General features: G+C 37.7%; 1 protein-coding gene across 5 annotated transcripts; it reads left to right on the top strand.

Annotated features, from left to right (window-relative positions):
- The first annotated feature begins 7,729 nt into the window (after positions 1 to 7,729).
- On the top strand, positions 7,730 to 15,811 carry ACTC1 (actin alpha cardiac muscle 1). Of its 5 annotated transcripts, none has more exons than XM_074289205.1 (7): positions 7,730 to 7,952; positions 9,057 to 9,207; positions 11,431 to 11,755; positions 12,651 to 12,812; positions 12,958 to 13,149; positions 14,281 to 14,462; positions 15,484 to 15,811. In XM_074289205.1, the coding sequence occupies exons 2-7, from the start codon at positions 9,079 to 9,081 to the stop codon at positions 15,625 to 15,627; spliced, it is 1,134 nt and encodes a 377-aa protein (XP_074145306.1). In that variant the 5' UTR covers positions 7,730 to 7,952; positions 9,057 to 9,078; the 3' UTR covers positions 15,628 to 15,811. The 5 variants fall into 5 exon arrangements, with proteins under 5 accessions (XP_074145306.1, XP_074145304.1, XP_074145305.1 ...); XM_074289203.1 differs by having other exon boundaries at positions 14,281 to 14,507; positions 15,464 to 15,811; XM_074289204.1 differs by having other exon boundaries at positions 7,864 to 7,952; positions 9,057 to 9,232; positions 11,381 to 11,755.
- The last annotated feature ends 4,171 nt before the right edge of the window (positions 15,812 to 19,982 follow it).

Here is a 19,982-nt window from a genome sequence, read left to right as displayed (position 1 = left end):
GGTGACCACATATAGTTTTTCTTCACCACCCTAGCTGCCCAACTGGCACAAAGTAGTTATTTAAATAATTGCTGATTGAGTGACTAAGAAAAGTTTATTTAAATCTTTGGGGAATTCTTTATTTCATCACCTACCTTCAATTCCTATTCCTTCTTACTCATTTTTGTTTTCTTTTACAGTCTGAAAGTTATATTCCTTGGAGGTAAATTAGGGAAATACTTTCTATCACCCATTATTATTATATTCATTGTAACATCTACCCTAAGCAGTAGCTCTATCTATTTAGTACTCATCTTTTTAGCCTCTAAAAAGGGAACTATAGTAGAAGTTTCTTCAGCTGAAGTAAAAAAAAAGCAGGGGTAACAATTCTGATCTCAGATAAAGCAAAAGTAAAAATAGATCTTATCGAAAGAGATAAAGAGGGAAAGTACAGCTTGATAAAGGGTACTGTAAATAATGAAGTACTAACAATACTAAATGAGTATTACCAAGTAATAGAGCAGGCAAATCCCTAGAGAACAAATAAATAGACAACAAAGCTATTCCAGTGGGGAACCTCAATCGTCCCCTCTCAGAATCAGACAAATAAAACCACAAAATAAACAAGAAAGAAACTAGGGAATTATTAGGATCCTAGGAAATGATATACCACTGGAGAAAATTGAATAGGGACAGAAAGGAATACACCTTTTTCTTGGCAATACATGACACCTACACAAAAATTGACCATGTGTTAGGGCATTAAAAACATCACAATCAAATGCAAAAAGGCAGAAATAGTAAATGCATCCTTTCTAGACCACAATGAATTATAGTAGAGGTTTGGTCTATTCCATTTATTTTTGGATGTGAGCTCATCTGAGAACTCCCTATGAAGTCATATTGGCCTCTTTAAATATTTTCCCCTTCCTTCCCTCTGGTTTCATTTATAATAACTAACATTTATGTAGTACCTTAAACTTTCACAAAATGCTTTAAATACTTTCTCATTTAAGAACATATGTTTTGCAATAATCCAGTGAGGTAGTTCCTTCAGGTGTTATCCTCATATTATAGATGAGGAAAGAGGCTGAAAGGTTATAAGGGATTCATGATAATGCCTTCAAAATTTTGCAAGATTTGGAAATCCTCTTACCTCTCTTTATCCTTCTTTCCTTTCAGAAAGTTTCTAGTTATAAGACTATGCCTACATTTTTTTCTCTAAGATTTTTGAAAGTTGTATATATATATATATATATGCATATATACGTACATACCATATAAACACACATTTTATATGTGTATATATATGTATAGATATAGATATATGTATATATACATATACATACAAACATATGAAATACATCTAATATATTTTTACTTGACTGTTGTAAACTTTAGATAACATAATCACTTTTTCCCCAAAAGTTCACACTACCTGCAACTCATGTTTAGAATTAAATCCAGAGTAACAGTTCCTTTAATCCTGTCCTCTATGTTTCAAAAAATGAAATTGTCAATCAAGGAAATCACAAATAACAGAATCAGATGTGTAGAGTAGGAAGGGATCTCGTGGCTACCTAACCCAACCATCCCTGAAGGAAGAGACTCCCCTCAACAATATGCTTGATGAGTTGTCATCTAACCTTTGTTTGAAAATCACAATTGAAAGAGATTCTAGTATCTACCAAGATAGTTCATTCTACATTTGGTTCCATTGCAGGAAAGTTTTTACTTACTCAATGTCTAAATGCATCTCTGTGTAACTTCCATTTATTTCTCCTGGTTCTGTTTTTGGAGTTTTCATATAACTTTTGGAGTTAATATATATTCTGGAGGGTGTAAAAAACAGGAAAAATAGGATAATAAGGACGGAAATATCTAGTTTCTTTTGGGTAGAGAGGATTAAAAGGCACTGAGGTGAGAGAAAGGAATAGTTTTGTGACATTTTTAAAGTTGGGTGACAGTTGAGAGAGGGAGTAATCTTGTGACTTCTCCAAAACCAAGTGAATACCAAGAAGCTGAAACTTAACTTCACAAAATGGTGGATAAGGGCAAAATAGAGTCATGATGCTATTTTACTATAATAGCTTGCAGCATACTTAGCCCTTCAGATCTTTTTAGATAACCTACCTTTTAAATGTGCCTCCCCAACTTCAATGTCAAAGTAACATTTTGAACCTAAGAATAATGTTTGATTGTTATCCTTGTTAAATTCCTTTTCATTCCATTAAATTCCATGTTCTGACTTGTTAAGATCTTTTTGATTCCTGACTTTGTCATCTAGTATGTTTGCCACATAACTAAATTTTGTGTTATCTACAAATCTGATAAATATTTATGATAGTATAATAGGAAGAATACTGGATCTGGCATCTGACAACCTGTGTTTGAATACCACTTCTGTACCTTAATAAGTCATTTAGTCACTTTGAGCCTCTGTTAATTGAGGGGTTGGACTAGGTAACCTCTAAGGTTCTCTCCAGATCTAAATCTATGATCAACCAACAAGTATTATTAAACATCTTCTGTGTATTCCCTTAGGCACTGAGGAAAGAGAGGCAATAATTTAACAGTCTCTTCCCTCAAGCAGCTTATACTCTATTAGTAAACAGTATATATATAAAAGATTTGGCATTTATAGATATATACAAAATAGATACAAGGAGATTTGGTTCATGAGAGCACTAGCAATTGAGGAAAGAGGAAAGGCTTCATGTAAAAGGTGTTTGTTTGAGCTAAGTCTTGAAGGAGAGACAGAAGGAAGAAGAGGTGCATTCTAGGCATGGGGGGATAAATACTTAGGCAGTATCCCAGTACCAAATAGTGATCTTCTGACAGATGCCAGTTCATCTTGTGATGAATAGAGCCATCTAGATCCAGAGAGAGGACTATGGGAAATGAATGTGGATCACAACATAACATTCTCATTCTTTTTGTTGTTGTTCACTTGCATTTTGTTTACTTACTCATTTACTTTCTTTTTTTGATCTGATTTCTCTTGTGAAGGAAGAGAATTGTATAAATATGTTTATACATATTGGATTTAACATATATTTTAACATGTTTAACACATATTGGATCCATCTAAGGGAGAGGGTGGGGGGGAAGGAGGAGAAAATCTGAAACATAAGGCTATGTAAGGTCAATGTTGTCAAATGATCCATGCATGTGTTTTGAAAATAAAAAGTTTTATAAAAATTAAAATACTTTATAAAAATTAAAATAACAACAACAACAAAAACAAAAACAAATAGTGATCTTCTGGCTGCTGCATGTGTTTTGAAAATAAAAAGTTTTATAAAAAATAAAAACCAACAACAACAAACAAATAGTGATCTTCTGGCTGTTGCACCTTAAAAATTTTCTCTGCATGAAGACTTCCCTGATCTTCCTCAAAGTTAGTACTTTCCTTCTAACATTATCTCCAATTTAACCTGTATATATGTTGTTGATACCCAGTTGTTTGCATGTTTGACTTTCTTGACCGTTTCTGGCCTTTCTTTGCATTTCCAGAATTTAGCACAGTGGTTGGTACATAGTTGGTGCTTAAAAATTGATTGATGATCTGTGTCCACAAAGGAATTGAAAACACCAGAGGCTCCCCACTCCCAACTCATGAGGTGGTTCTCATTCACATGAGAAATAATTGCTTTGATTCATTTTAGTGCTTCTGTTCATTGTAAATAAGGTGTCAGAAACTTGGGCAGGTCAACATCAAACTTGGGCTGTCCAAAAAAGGCAAGATTCCTGCCTATAACCCTCGGAAAATAAAACTCCATACATTAAATGATTGCCATCATGGTAGCCAATCGAGCCTGAGCTAGAGAGGAAACCTACTAAAGTAAGGAGCAAACTTGTGAACTTTTTAGCTCTTGAAACATTCCTAAAAGACAAACTCCTTTTAAGGAGTTAGGACACTACCTAGAAATCTCTCTGTGTTGACTCTGACTCAAAAGAGTGTGTGTGTGTGTGTGTGTGTGTGTGTGTGTGTGTGTATGTGTGTGTATTGTATATGCATGGAGGAGATGGTGGGGGGTAAATAAAAATAAAAATAAAAATGTAGCAAGATAGTAAATTAAATTGGACTCAACTTTGGTATCTTGAATCTCTCTCTATCCCACCTTACAAGCCCCTTTTTCTGAGTCTTAGTAAATAATTGATTGCAGTTGGCCCTAACATGTCAAATGACAGTGACCACAAGAATGTATATCTGGGAAAAGGATCATTTGGGGTTGGAATGCTGTGGCTAGTGTTCAGACACTTTGGGGGCTGCATGTAAAATATGGAGAAATATATTTAGAGAATGTTAGTCCCTTGATATTGAGTCTTAAGCTTCATGATGTGACCCCTCCTCTTTTCCTCCCCCCCACTCCCACACACACTTTGTTCTTTCAATTAAAGTGAAAGCCAGCTCCAGCCAGAGGGCAGTGGTGAGTGGGTACGTGCCAGTTGAAGGAAATAAAAAGAAACATGTGTGTGGGACATCAGCTGTCTCTGTTCAGGAGGGCTGGCTCCCCCTTCTCTTCTCCTACAAATCTGGACTCAGGAGTCTTTCTCCTTTGCAGTCAGGGGAATGCAGGATGTGACTGGGAGAGTGTGATTGGAGAGGAATTCCATCAGGGCTATCAGTTACCAGCTTCTATGTAAATACTGTGGCACCTCTGAAAGCAGGAACAGCTGAGATAAGTGACTGTTAATCTATCAGCCCTAGAAGGGACTGAGTCCTCTTTATTGGGGCTATAGTAGAGAAAGTACTGGACTTGAAGTCAGGAAACCCTGATTTCAAATTCTATCTCACTTACTAGATGGGCAAGTCAATTAACTTAGTCTAAACTTCCTCAGCTGTCAAATGGGGATAGTAATAGCACCTACTTCATAGAGCTATCATGAGGATCAAATAAGATAATACATTTAAGGCACTTTGAAAATCTGAAAGCAATATATATTATTTGATTATAGTTGATGTGGATCTCTTCTAATCAAAGAATAAAAAATAGGGATCTCTAGAAACACTGACTCTCTGTTATTTAGCTCTATACACATCACTGCAAAGGTCTGACTTCAGCACTGTGGTCTTCTGGGGGCTCTGGATGTATAGTGTCTGTCTTTTGCAGTCATAGAAGAAGGTTCTGATAAATCTGGAAAATGAGACTAGTTAAATCTAACCTAGATCAATCCAGGCAGCATTCAATAAATTTCTGTACAAGTTGAAATAAATAACAGTCCATTCCCTTATTCATAGAGGTATGAGGAGTCCCAAAGGAAGCAAAACTCTGTTCTGTTCCAGATGGTCTGGCCCAGGTTTGGGTCATGAAAGGTCTCTGATACCCGTAGAATACCGAATTTGGAGTCAAAACACCTAGGTTAAAATTTAGTTTTGCCACTTACTAATTATTTAATCTTTGCAAATTGCGCAAGTTTGAACCTTTTGAGGCCTTGGTTTCCTCATTTGTTAAGTGAGGTAGCTGAACTATATAAAGAACTTACTAATATCCCAGTTGCTGTGCTAAGCACGAAGGGCACAGATATAAGTAAATAAGGCAGCGTTCTAAATATGGTCCTATAATCTATTCAGTATCTCCCAGTGGTCTTCTACAGTACTTCCTGGGGCCTGTTCTAATTTTAGCCTTTCCTTGGGTAGAGGTTCTATGTTCACTGACTCTAGAACAAGATCGAATGACTGTAAAACAGTTTGCCTTTGGACCTCCAGAGGCAGGGATACAATGCTGTCATATTCACCCATGTTATTTACTTCAATGTGGAATTTCTTAAGGGTACTTTGCGAATGGGAGTCATAGGAGTAGGGAACAGGCTTTATCACTATTTCAAGCAAGTGGACAAATTGTAAGCTTCACTAAATTTTAAAGCAATTGGACAATGGTCCTAATTCTACAAAAGGAAGAACAATTGATAGAGCCCAAAAGAGTGACCATCATTATAGCCTCTCTTCATGTAGTGCCTGCTTGTATAAATAATTAAGCTTCTCCTTCTTCATATATAGGGTGTCCCAGAATTCTTATTGAAGATTTCTGGGACAATCTGTATGACGCTTATTGTATATAATATGAATGCAAACAGGTGAGCATCCAGTGTCTTTTCCAGGAAAGGCAATCAAGCTCAACACCACAACTGGCTTTATCTATTTCTTATATAGACCAACCCAAACATGGTTGAGGAGAAAGGGGGCAGTCCTTAGATATTTTCAGTCAGGACCCATATCTTTAACTAAATGCCTCTTCAGCATACCATCCCAAGCTCACTCTAGAGGGGATGCCTGCCTTCTCTTCTATTTTTAACTGCTATGCACTAGAGGAAAAATACCTATAAACATAAAACAACAACAAAATACAACTCCCATAAATCCAAGGGATTTAGTGATGGACAAAATTACAAATGAAGTCGATCTTTATTTAGTTTTTCACATCCTTTTTTTATGCAAAGTCCCTCTCCCTGAAATCTCCACTGAAACTTCTGAGCAAGAAGGGATCTAATTTATCAACCTTCTTTTGTGTAAGTTAAAGTTAATGTGTTGCATTTCCCAAAAGGTACTTGCATTTTTAAGACATCTCTAATTGTGAAATGAAAGCTTTTGTGTCCTTTTAAAAGATATATAGCAAACATCAAGGAAAAGGTGGGGAAGATATTTCCAAGGGCAGGAGGGGGAGGTAAGGGGATGGCTCTTTCCAGGACCCTAGAATCACAAAAATAGCAATCTATCTAGTTCACATATGGGATAGGCATAAGAATCAATTAGTCATTTAATTGTAGGTTGGAATATAACAGCTTCTCTTTTTTGATCAAGACAAAAATTTTCTCTATCCTGAAATCACTTTTCCTCATTCTTCTATCCCTCTATCCCTTCTATCCCTGTACTTATGAGTACAGGGACTTCAAAGCAATAGGGTACAATAAGAGGCATCAAGCAGCTGATATGTTTGATTTTTAATAAAAGCTTTTGTTTACCATGAAGAAGTCAGCTCTACTTTCCTATCTTAACTCAGTAGTCATTACCAAGATAATTATTTAGCTCCAGAGACCCAGTTGCTTTTACCCAGCTATCCACCTCTTTGCCATGAAGATGAGTTTTGGAACTCAGATCCTCCTGACTTCAGGGCCAATGCTCTATTCCCCTGCACCATCTAGCTACCTCACAAAATATAGGTTTTTGGTGATCTTATTGTGTCAGATTATAATGCTCATGAAAGCTGCACGTTTTCTCATTCCTTGTCCAAGGACACTAGAAGGATGCTTCATACTTGGCTCAGCTTCCAGGTTCCCCTAGGAGAGGGCCTCATGCCAGACTTCCTTTTATCTTTTTTGTTTAACATACTGGTCTTATCCCTGCTACATAGGTATGACATTGAAAATTTGCAATGGCAGGGTAGAACTTGGGCCAAGTGTGGAGTGAGAGATCTTTCCATAATATCCTGGCTCCACCAGTGTAACCTTGATTGTTATTTTACCTCCCTGGACTTCAGTTTCCTCATCTGTAAAACAAAATGTTGGGCTAGAAACCTTTTAAAGTCCGTTCCATCTTTAAATCTATGATCCTGTAGAGTCAAACCAAGTTCAATGAGAAACCTTTCTCCTTTGCCCTAATCTGATCCCCCAGGAATTGGGTATGTGTGACCTTCCCTCCCCCTCTTCTCCCCCCAATCTCCCATCCCTCCCTGAAATCCCTATTTGGCTATCCCCTTGACCGTCCCCCTCCCCTACCTTACATGGTCTGGGGGCCCTCTGTTCTGTATGTCTCTCCCCTTCTCTTGGCTCCATGAATGGACTCAGCGCTCCCTAATGGCGTGAAGGCGACCAAATAAGGGCAAGGTGGCAAGCCTAGGTCCCCCCACCCCCTGGCCCTACTCAGCCCCAACTGACACCGTCCATCAAAGCAGTATAAAGCGGCGCGGCTGCTGCGCTCCAGACACCAAGCGTCTGCCTGCCGGGGATCCTGAGTTGCGGGTGCTGAACTGGTGAGTCAGCGCAGAACCTGGCGGAGCGTCCCATCCACGCTTCTCTTCCCAGCCAAGTAGGACCAGACTCAGGACAGAGGATTGGGGAGCGAAGGGGAGCAGAGCAGGAGGACCAGCACGCTGGATTTTCTAGCGCCGTTTGGTTACTTCTTTTCTTTTCTTTCTTTCTTTATTTTCTCTTCTCTTTTTCTTCTCTATCTCTTCCCATTGCTACCCTCCCGATTTATATATATATATATATATATATATATATATATATATATATATATATATATATATATATATATATATTTTTTTTTTTTTTTTTTTTTTTGGGGGGGGGGGTTTGTACCAACTTTTCTTTGTTATTTGGTCCTCCCAATTGGGCGATGTTGGAGGTAAAATAGGAAACGGACAGAGGACATTTCTCAATTTCTTTTGTCTTCTCATGTGGGGATGACCCTCCCCTCCTTCCCAGCCATCTCTCAGCTTGAGTGGGAGCAGGGATCTGGCAGTTTTCCATTCTAGACCAGGATAAGGGGATCACTGGCGACTGTGGGGCCAACCTTACAGCTTCGCGGATGGAGAAGAGCAAGTTTTCTAGCGCCCAGATTGGAGTCTTGCGTGGTGCTGACTGAGACCCAGCCTCGCAGTGGGTTTGAGTTAGACGCTCTTCTCCAGGAGGGGAAATACTCAGGACCACACATGAGCTAATCCAGAAGCAAGGGATGGGAATAGTGGGGGGTACTGAGGATAGGTGCCAGGGAGTGAATGGGGTGGGAGATGCTCAGTGCAGTTGCATCGGTCTCTAACAACTTTTTGTTATCCCATGGAAGGGAAGAGTGACTGTCTCCTTGAGCACCAACCAATGATTTCTTTTCAGTCCTTTGCTTTTTCTTCCTCTCTTCTTGCTTTCTTTTCGTCTCCCTTTTCTCTCTTACACCTCATTCCCCCTCACTGAAAGCGTGTTGTGGTTTTTTGTTCCTCTGATCTGAGTCTCCCTCTCCCGGATATCTCACCCCTCTCAGCGAAGCTCCTTTGCCGATGTCTACACCCCACCTCCCCAAACAACTCCCACCTCACTATTCGGAGCATGACCTTCTCTCCTCTTTCCTTCACCCACAGAACTCTCTGAGACCTCAGCAAAATGTGTGACGACGAGGAGACCACCGCTCTGGTTTGCGACAATGGCTCTGGGCTGGTGAAAGCAGGCTTTGCAGGAGATGATGCGCCCCGAGCAGTTTTCCCCTCCATCGTGGGCCGCCCACGCCACCAGGTAACCTTTGCGCTCCTCCCTAACAGCCTGGAGGAGTCTCTACTCCACCAGCAGCTCTTCCCCCCTCCCCCACGACTCTTCTGATCTCTATTCCTCATCCCTTACTCGGACCCTTCCCATCCCCATCCCATGAGATCTTTAATAATAATGACATCACTCTCATGATGTCATCTGTCCTCTTCGAGAATGAAGGAGGAACAGCAAAAACAAGGGCAATAACAAAATCGTTGGGCATTTGTATTAGCTTTGGAATTAGAAGTTTGGGGTTCAAGTCCTTAGGTCTTCCCCTTTTTACCTATGTGAATCTGGGCAAGTCACTTTAGCTTCTCTTAGCCTCAGTTTCCTCATCTGTTAAATGAGAAGGTTGGGCTAGAGAGGCTCAGAGAATCCTTCGGCTATTATAAGCATCTGAAGGTTTGAAAAATGTTTTACAGTCAGTATATTATTTCAGCCCTTGAAAGTACATACTATTCTTCTTTTATAGCCTGAGAAAAATTGAGGTTCAGAGGCTTCCTGTGATCACATGACTTCAGGTCCAGAGTTCTTTCCACTGTGTCTTTCATGCTTACTTTGAAATCTGACTGTTGACCCTTGTTAGCAACCCTAAGTATAACTTCGCTTTTTTCCCCCAACTTTGACAGCTTAATATGTTCCAAGGCCAAGGAAGCAAAAACTTAAAAATTAAAATCAATATCAACAAAACCAGCCTCGCTGAAATCTTACCAGTAAACTTATATCCTTCCTTTGGCTCTTATAGATACATACCAGGAAGAGGGTCATTTTCTAGGTGTTAATCCATTAGTCACTCTCTTTCAATTCTGCCTTCAATTCTACCATATCCTATACAAATTTTTCCTACAAAAATAAAATTCCTTTCAGCCCTTATCCCCATTTTCCTTCTTCCTTCAAGACAGTTTAGTAGCTCTCAGTAATATTCTCATATCCCTTACTACTGCTTCTTAAAAATCCAGGCATAATTGAATTAGCAACTGAGACGGTGCTAGTAATATACCACCTTGTTTACTACAAGAAATGTCACCCTCTGAGTGTTTGAAACATGCCAGCCAGGCAGGGCTGCCAAGCTGGTCTAGTTAGAACTCCTTATAACACATGAATGCTATCTTGGTTCTGTGGAGACTAAATTTCACTAACAGGGTGATAATAACTTAGCTCTTCATAATTTTTCATTCCTTCTTGGAATTCTAAAACTTTCCATTTAGGTGTCATTCATGAAATGTTTCATCCCCATATATATGTATACACATACACATATATACACATACATATATATATGTGTATATGTGTATGTATATATATATATATTCATTTGAATTAGCCTCTTTTTTTAAAAGCAACATACTTTATTTTAATGACAGCCTTTTATTTCCTATAAGATCTTGGACAAGTCACTTCAATCATATGAACTGAATCTGGACAAGTCACTTCACTTGATTTCAGTTTCCTCATTTGCCAAATGAGAGATATCCTAGTAGCACCTAGGTGGAGTAGTGGGCAGAACTCTGGGCATGGAATCAGGATAGACTTGAGTTCAAATCTTGCCTCTGAATTTATTAATCATGTAACTTTGGATAAATGTCTTAATTTCAGTATACTCTTCTATAAAATGAAGATAATAATAGCACCTATCTCCTAGAGTTTTTGTGAGGATGAGATAATATTTTTAAAGTACTTTGTAAACCTTAAAGCATTCAATAAATGCTAGGTATTATGTGATAGCTGAGGTTCCTTCCCTATTATGTTTTTTTTTCAAAGAAATAGATTTTCTACAGTTTTTTCCTCATTCATCCATGTAATGAGGAAAAAAAGTTCTGCAATTATTTAGTATTACATATATATGTACATATATACATACATTCTATGTAATAATATTGTATTATTATTAATAATGGTTTTCCTTTACCTGATACTTTACAGTTTATAAAATGTTTTTCTAAAGATATCCCAATTAGGTTGATAGTGAAGGTATTATTATCTTCATTTTACATATAATCAGGTTGAGGTTTAGAGAGGTTAGGTGCCTTATATTCAAAAAGCCAGTAAAATGTAGTACTAAGGTACAAATCCAGTCTTCTGACTTCAGAACTCTTTCCCCAACAAACTATTTTATCTCTTTTGGGCCTTGGCTAGAAATGCTACTAATCAATGTTGGTAGAAAGAGAACTTTACTTCTCAGTTTCTCTATCTTTTGTCTCCTCTCTACAGGGTGTTATGGTGGGTATGGGCCAGAAGGATTCCTATGTAGGTGATGAGGCTCAGAGCAAGAGAGGTATCCTGACCCTAAAGTACCCCATTGAACATGGCATTATCACCAACTGGGATGACATGGAAAAGATCTGGCACCACACCTTCTACAATGAACTTCGTGTAGCCCCTGAGGAGCATCCCACTCTGCTCACTGAGGCCCCCTTGAATCCCAAGGCCAACCGGGAAAAGATGACTCAGATCATGTTTGAGACCTTCAATGTCCCTGCCATGTATGTGGCCATCCAAGCCGTGCTGTCTTTGTATGCTTCTGGTCGTACCACAGGTATGAAAGATATTCTGTCCTTACCAAGGAGACAATTTAAGTTAGTGAATAGAGGATTTGGAAAAACCTGTAACACAAGGCAATTTAATTACTTTTCCTTCTGTGATTTTCCACATCTAATAAGGAAGTGATCCCCCTTTCCTAATATTCATCCCACAGTAGTATGATGGATTGACTAATCTATCTCCTTAGAATATTAATAGGACTAATGAGAGTATACCTGAAGACAATGCTTGGAGAATAAGATACTAATAAACAGTAGGAGTTTGTTGGACAATTGTCCTCTTAAGTATGCTAAGAATTTTAACAATTCTCCTGTTATTTCAAAAGCACATAATATCATAGACAAGAACCTGCAACATGTTGCAAACTGGAATAGAGTGATTTTTACATTTGCTCATACCATGCAAAGTCCAAAAATGAATTTTCCTTCTTTTCAAAATGTGAATTAATAAATTCATTTTTATATTTTAATTCATAAAATCTATGATTGAGTAGAAAGAGTAAAATACCAGTAAGAAGTTTTTCCTTGTCTTTCCTGCCTAAAGTGTACATAATTTTTGTGCACTAATGAAATAAGACAAACATACAAAAATAAGATTCTAAAATCTTTAAGTAATTAGAGTGTGGCTGGTAAGATGTAGTCATTTGCAAGTGTGCTGAAGTCATTATTTAAAAGTTTGAGCTGTGACTGAATGGCTTCAGATTTAGCATCCATTACATGAAAATGTATTCTCTACTGTAGGAGAGATCTGTTCTTTCCTGGGCCAATGCCCAGCTCTGGTATCTGTCAGCAGCCAAGATTGGAAGCAAGCTTTTCTCTCCTGAGTCTGTTATGACTAGAGTTTTGCCACCCTTAGAGATTCATCTTACCCTGGTTATTTCCTTCTTACAGGAATCGTTCTTGACTCTGGTGATGGTGTCACTCACAATGTCCCCATCTATGAGGGCTATGCTCTGCCACATGCCATCATGCGTCTGGATCTGGCTGGTAGGGATCTAACTGACTACCTCATGAAGATCCTCACTGAGCGTGGCTACTCCTTTGTAACTACCGGTAAGCTGATCTGACTCTTTTCCTCTGTATTTGTACATAGGGACTTACTAGTGGAAGTCTGTTATTTCCCTTCTCTAAAGGACTTATTTTCCACTCAATAATGGATGCACTTCCAAACTTGACTGACTCTCCTTTATTTTTATAGCTGAACGTGAAATTGTCCGTGATATCAAGGAGAAACTGTGCTATGTTGCTCTGGACTTTGAGAATGAAATGGCTACAGCAGCTTCTTCCTCCTCCCTGGAAAAGAGTTATGAATTGCCTGATGGTCAGGTCATCACCATTGGCAATGAACGTTTCCGCTGTCCTGAGACTCTGTTCCAACCTTCCTTCATTGGTGAGTTTTGGAAGGAATGAGCTAAAGGAATCTTTTTTTTTTTTTTTTCATGTAGGCACAAGGTAATGGAATGAGCAGTAGATGGGGGATATCAATGGACTTAAACTCTTGTCTAGTCTACCATGAACTTGGGCAATTTTGACTTTTTTGCTGGAGAAGTGAGACTATAGAATAGTTTCCTCATCTGCAAGGTGAAGGGAGTTAGGCCAGATAGTCTCTGAGGTCCCTGTAGAACTAAGGTTCTGTGATTGAATTGATAGTTCTTGAACATTTGTAGTGCAAGAGCCTTTCAATTAAACAAACTTTAGTAGAAACCATGTAGTGAAATCCTCTAAAATGATTTATTTTTAATGCCTAGTATCAAACAACATAAAGTTCAATTTAAATACAAGCACCATCCCCATGGGGAGCTTTATGGTTTCTTGGATTACAATTTGAGAAAGCCTGAATTAGATGATCTCTAAGGTCTCTCTCAGCTCTTTAATTCTATTTTTTTGTTTAAAATTATTATAGGTCCCACCTAGGCTATAAGTACATTTCTTTGAATGTTATAAATCTGATCTGTCAGTCCCACTGACTAATTATTGTAAAAGTGAATGTTTTGCCTGGGTAACATGATTAGGGATGACATAGATTTCCCTCTGAATGAAGGATGAGTCAAGGTAATAGCATGAATATTGCTTTGTCTCACTTAGAGGGTTACTAAGTAAAGAAAACTGACTTATTCCTGTGAGTTCTTAGACATTCCCTGCCAAGTTAGTCAGAATTATGCATCATTAGAAATCTTTTCTTAAGAAATCATTTTAGTGTAGCGTTTTTAGGTTCATTATCTAATGCTAATTTGGTAATCACCACCTCGTTATCTTAAATGAATGTTTTTGCCCCCATTCTTAATAACTGCTGACATACAGCAAATGGATGAGAAATGCAGTTGTCCATTACCCGGCAGTAGCTGTGGATTAACTGTCAGCCCTTTTAGGAAACACCTGTTCAACCAACGCATGGATTATATTTTATAGGGGAGCATATGTCACGGAGACAAATGTTGACGTCTTACTTACATGTATCATCCTGTTCTTCCCTCTGTTTGCCTGAGCTCACTCTTTTTAATTCCCCACCATGTGTCCCTAGGTATGGAATCTGCTGGCATCCATGAGACCACTTACAACAGCATCATGAAATGTGACATTGACATCCGTAAGGACCTGTATGCTAACAATGTCTTATCTGGAGGCACCACCATGTACCCTGGTATTGCTGACCGTATGCAGAAGGAAATCACTGCTTTGGCTCCCAGCACCATGAAGATTAAGGTAAAGGGCTTTTTTTTTTTTTTTTTTTTTTTTTTTTTTTTTTTTGCCTAACACTACATGGGTGGTCCTGAAACCTTGGAAGGATTGTGTTCTGAAGCTCTTTCTCATCTACATTTACCTTATCAATGCTAAGCACTTAGCTATCTCCATTTCTGGTACCTAATCCCCATTCCTAGGACATGTGATTTAAAATGCTTTCACATGAGGTAGATCTCAAAATAGCTCCGGTAGATATTTTGCATTTGTGCCTGACACCCATGTTGTCCTTGTGCTTAAGGGTAGTTCTTTGGTCTACCCTTAAGTCCAGGGGTGTACTGGAGACAAGCCACTTTTGCTGGCAAGAGTCAGTTGTAAAATTTTCAGTGTGAACATTTACACCTCAGAAATTGACAAATGCCAATCCCAATCAGAGATTGATTTATTGAATTCTAGACTTCAGAAAATGATGGAGAAAATGTGAATGCAAATTAAATGTAGAAGTATGCTGTGTGTACATATGGTTCTCCCCTTCCCCTCCACTCCTGGAGATTTGGTTGTTAAACATTTACCAGGACACTTTTGCCTTTCTCCTTTGCCCTTAGTTTGTTGCCAAAGACATAAGTACATATGAATAAGAAGGGACCTCAGAGAACATTTAATCCAATCTCTTCATGTACACATGGGGAGACAGACTCAGAAAGATTAAGAAATTCATTCAAGATCACTTGGGTAAAAATGGAACAAATATTTGAATCCTACTACTCTGACATGAAATCCATCATCCTTGTGGCTGCACCATGCATAGCCCTAGAAGGGAGGGCATTTCTTATTCTGAAGAATCTTTCATAATGGAAATATTTGAGGCTATCCAAATGGAAATAGAGGGAAGGTCCACAAAAGAGTAAACTACTTTTGATAAGCTCTGGGAAAATTTAGATAACCCAGCACAGATGAGTTGCATTTTTTTCCTATTGATTTCTTTTCATCCAAGTCACACAGAACTTGAATGCTGATTGGAAAAGTCTCGTTTTTCTTTCTGCAGATCATTGCTCCCCCTGAGCGCAAATACTCTGTCTGGATTGGAGGCTCCATCCTGGCTTCCCTGTCCACTTTCCAACAAATGTGGATTAGCAAACAAGAGTATGATGAGGCTGGCCCATCCATTGTCCACCGCAAATGCTTCTAAAGTGCCTTCTCCCTCCGTTTACTTCCCACTCAGGATGACAGTGTTATGCTTCTTGAAGTCTTCCATACCACCCTACCTGAACTCTCTTCAGTCATTGTACAGTTTGTTTACACACATGTGCAATTTATTTGTGCTTCTAATATTTATTGCTTTATAAATAAACAAGACCGGGACTTGCAACCTATATTGCCTGTTGTTGATGTTTTGATGGGTAGGGTGGGACTAAAAGAAGATGTGAGAATTCATTTACACATTAGGGATCCTTGAAACTGATAATACCACAATACTTCATTTTTACAACATTAATACATACCATGAATCTCAGTGGAAAGTTACAATATCTATATTGAATTTAGGACCTTGAATACCAATAATCTTCAAACATGTCACAAACTTGAAAATAATAATAAATAATAATAACAAATAATAAATGGGATGTAACAAATGATCCTAGAGAATCAATTATTTAGGGTGAAATGGAAAGATCATATGTTAGTTACCTTTTGGGTCATTTTCCATTCTATGCTAAAATGATGATAATGTAATCATAGCATTATTTTAAATAAGTTAATCTAACTTCTCAATGCTTTGGATTTTTTAGCTCTCTTCTGAAACTCTTTTCTGAGGGTTTATGGGGAAACATTAATGCCACTAACCTTGCCTCTTCTTGATTTCAAATACATGCAAAACAAATCAAAATTATGATAGGACTGTCCAAGAGAATCAGGAACTAAATGCTTTTAATTGAGCAGGTCACTTTGTCTCTTTCCTCCTCTGAAAATTGAAGACAGTTTGATTTAATGGCCTCTCAGAACCTTCCAGTTCTAAAGCTATGGTCCTATGACCCTTTTCCATGGCAAATTTCTAGAGTAATATCCCCAAATTTTTGATGGGAAAGAGCTACTTTTATTTTTCCTTCAAACAAAAGGAAATCTTCAAATCCTTGGCTAGAGGAGGGAAGCTGACAGTGAAGTCTTTAATCAGAGTGAGGTACAGGGAGCTACTGCAGGTTCAATTACTCTTCCTGATCAGGATTTCAGCAAAACACAGAGTGAGACAAGCTGCTTAAAGATCTGTCAGGAAATACTTTGAGATCTATTCCAGTACAATCCCTTGAAGCAAGGGCTATTTCCATTTGGTCTTTGTTTCCCAATGCTTATCAGAATGCCTTAAGCTTTTAAAAAATCTTATTTCTTTGGGTGTGGAGTGAGAAGCTAGTGTGGAAAATAAGTCTATCATATCAGGACAAATCAACAACTTTTCTGTAATTTTCAATGTTAGACTGTTGTGCCTGAAATACCTAGAGAATTAGATGCTTTGTCCATGGTCACATGGCTAGTTTGTGTCTGAGAGACAATATGAACTCAAGCCTTGGGTTCAAAGCCAACCCTATATACCCACCATGCCATCCTGCCTCTTATCTTATATATAATAGGTGCATAAGAAATATTAATTGGGTTGAATTGAGTCTGCTGATGGATTCCAATCTTCTAGTTGGGGATGTCTTTCCTAAACAAAGAGATGAAATGAAGGTTGTTTTTCTCAAGTTACTTGAGAAATCCAAGTAGTTATGAAGGGATTGCAACATGAAATACACTGTAGTAAGTGCTAAGGCAACCAAAGAAGTATGAGATATAGTCCTTGTCCTCAAAGAATTTAAACAGTTTGATTATATAATGTCAGGAAGTATATAAAAATAAGTGCAAGATGAGTGATATAAATGAAATATTCTAGAGGAATTCAGAAGATAGAGAATTCACTTCTCTGTTGGTAGATTTACCCTTTCCTAATAAAAGGTCTTTGGAGAAAAAGGAAACTTGAGATGATCCTTGAAAGATGTACACAATTTGGTTAACAAAGAGTATGGATGATAAAAAGCATCTTGAGTTTATGCAAAGAAAAGTACAGAGGCAAGAATATACATACCAAGGGACGAAAAATAGTTCAACCTGACTGGAGTAGAGGAGTTCATGTCAGGGATTGATGGGAGGCAGAACACTCTACCAATGCTGCTAAATTAACAAAAGTCATAGACACAACTACTTTAAAAAATTTCAAATGTATACCATGCAGAGAACAATGGGGGATCATATAGTAACTATGAATAGGCTACAACATATAACTCAAGGAGGGACTCCACAGAAGAAAAGGAGTAAAAGATATAATCAAGGAACTGTATGATTAGGCAAGAAGATGGGCTGGCCATGTAGCAAGAATGGGGATACAAAGTAGAGAGTCAGTGCCCATTTCTCAAAATGAAAAAAAGCAAGAAAGGCATGTTGGACAGATTCTATGTGGTATATTTATGGGAGTACATGGAAAAAAGGGCACAGGATGAGTAGTATGGATAGGTTTTGAATTGTATCATTGGAAGAAACTCAAATCAAAATCACAGATCTTTTTGAGTAGGAAAAGTAGGTTGGAGACAATGTGGAAAGTTTTTTTTTTAATTTTTAATTTTAATTTAATTTAATTTTAATCTTTACTTTCCAAATAAAAATTCTCATTTTCCCTTTTTTCTTAAAAACATTTTGTTAATACTTTTTGTTTTTTTCACATTCACTAATGAATACATCCTCTCTCCCTTAACCAGTTAGTTGTCTTTTGTAACAAAGATTCATACATACATATATATATATATATATATATATATATACCAGTCCAGATTGAATAGATGTTCATCACTTGGGGAATGGCTAAATAAGTCATGGTATATGAATGGAATGCATTATTATTGTTTTATAAGAAATGATAAGCAGGCTGATTTCAGAGAAGCCTGGAGAAACTTACATGAGTTGATGCTAAGTGACATGAGCAGAATCAAGAGCATGCTGTACACCATAACAAGATTATGTCATTATGAACTGTGATGGACTTGGCTCTTTTTAACAATGAGGTGATTCAAGGCAATTTCAATTATGATGGAAAGTGTCATTCATATACAGAAAGAGCAATGAAGACTGAATGTAGATCAAAACATGGGTATTTTTATATTTTGTTTTTTATTTATTTACATATTTATGTATTTATATATATTTTTATTGTTGTTGTTTGCTTTTTTTCCTTTCTTGTGTTTTTTCATTTTTGATTTGGTTTTTCTTATGCAGCATGACAGATATGGAGATATGTTTAAAAGAATTACACATGTTTAACCTGTATCAGATTGTTTGCTATTTTGGGCAAGGAGATAGAGAGAGAAAGGGAGAAAAATTTGAAGCACAAGATTTTGCAAAGTTGAATGTTAAAAACTATCTTTGTATGTATCTGGGAAAATAAAATACTATTAAAAAGGTGGGGAAAAAGAGTTCAGTATGACTAACATATTTCAGCTACTTAGTACAGTACACACAAGATACTACATTCATAGATTCCAACCTGTCTAATAACAAGAGGGAAGAGCATTTTTTTATCTTTTGTGCGTGAGGGAAGGTCATCATATTATAGGCAGTAGGTGGCACAGTGCTAAATGCACTGTGCCTGGAGTCAGGGAGACCTGAGTTCAAATCTCTTCTCTGTTCACTTTCTCATTGGATGATCCCATCAGTTTGACATTATTTCTATGCATATATCTTAGAGATTTCTGTATCTAGTTCTACTCTCTATCTTGAATTTGAGTCCTATATAATAAACTTTCAATTGGCATTTCAAGTTAGATATTCCACAGACATATCAAACTCAACATATCCCAAATGGACCTCATTATCGTTCTCCCAAAAACTATTTCTCTTTTCAATAATTTTTCAGAGTCAAATTTTGCTCTATCTTGTTATATATACCGCCTACATTTTGCAGTATATCTCTTTCCCTTTGCTTTTTCTGAAAAGTAATTAATGCCTTATAAGGAAATATTTTTTGAAAGAGGAAAAAACAGTTCAGCAAAACTAACCAACTTTTTTCTGTCCCTATGGAGGGCACGACCATCCTTCTACATTCAGTTTTATAACCTTGGTATAATTCTCACCTCCACACTCCTACTCACTCCACATATTCAGTCAGTTGCCAGCTTTTACTATTTTCATCTCCACAAAACTTCTTATGTGTATTCCCTTTTTTCTATTAATGTAGCTACCACCTTCGAGTTAGTTCCTTATCATCTTTTGCTTGACCAGGGGTTCTCAAACTACAGCCCACTGAGGACGTTTATGCACCCTCTGGGTTATGGCAAATGGGCTGAGGAGCGGAGACAGAGTGTGAGCTTTGGTTTTTACTATAGTCCGGCCCTCCAACAGTCTGAGGGACAGTGAACTGGCCCCCTATTGAAAAAGTTTGAGGACCAATTGAGCTAGCCTCCTAATTGGTTCCATTGCCTCAAGTCTCTTCCCTCTCCTTTTCATTGCCTACCTACCAAGTTAGTC

This window comes from Sminthopsis crassicaudata, chromosome 2 (assembly GCF_048593235.1).
Source record: "Sminthopsis crassicaudata isolate SCR6 chromosome 2, ASM4859323v1, whole genome shotgun sequence".
NCBI lineage: Eukaryota > Metazoa > Chordata > Mammalia > Dasyuromorphia > Dasyuridae > Sminthopsis > Sminthopsis crassicaudata.
Note: the sequence above shows the minus strand (reverse complement) of the source record. Positions and strands in the feature narration are given on the sequence as shown.

Bases quoted from the DNA above. Each gene is read 5' to 3' on its own strand.
- ACTC1 (XM_074289203.1), top strand. From the start codon at position 9,079: ATGTGTGACGACGAGGAGACCACCGCTCTGGTTTGCGACAATGGCTCT. The intron at 9,208-11,430 runs GTAACCTTTGCG...TCCTCTCTACAG, and splicing joins TGGGCCGCCCACGCCACCAG to GGTGTTATGGTGGGTATGGG. The intron at 14,508-15,463 runs GCCTAACACTAC...TGATTGGAAAAG, and splicing joins TTTTTTTTTTTTTTTTTTTT to TCTCGTTTTTCTTTCTGCAG.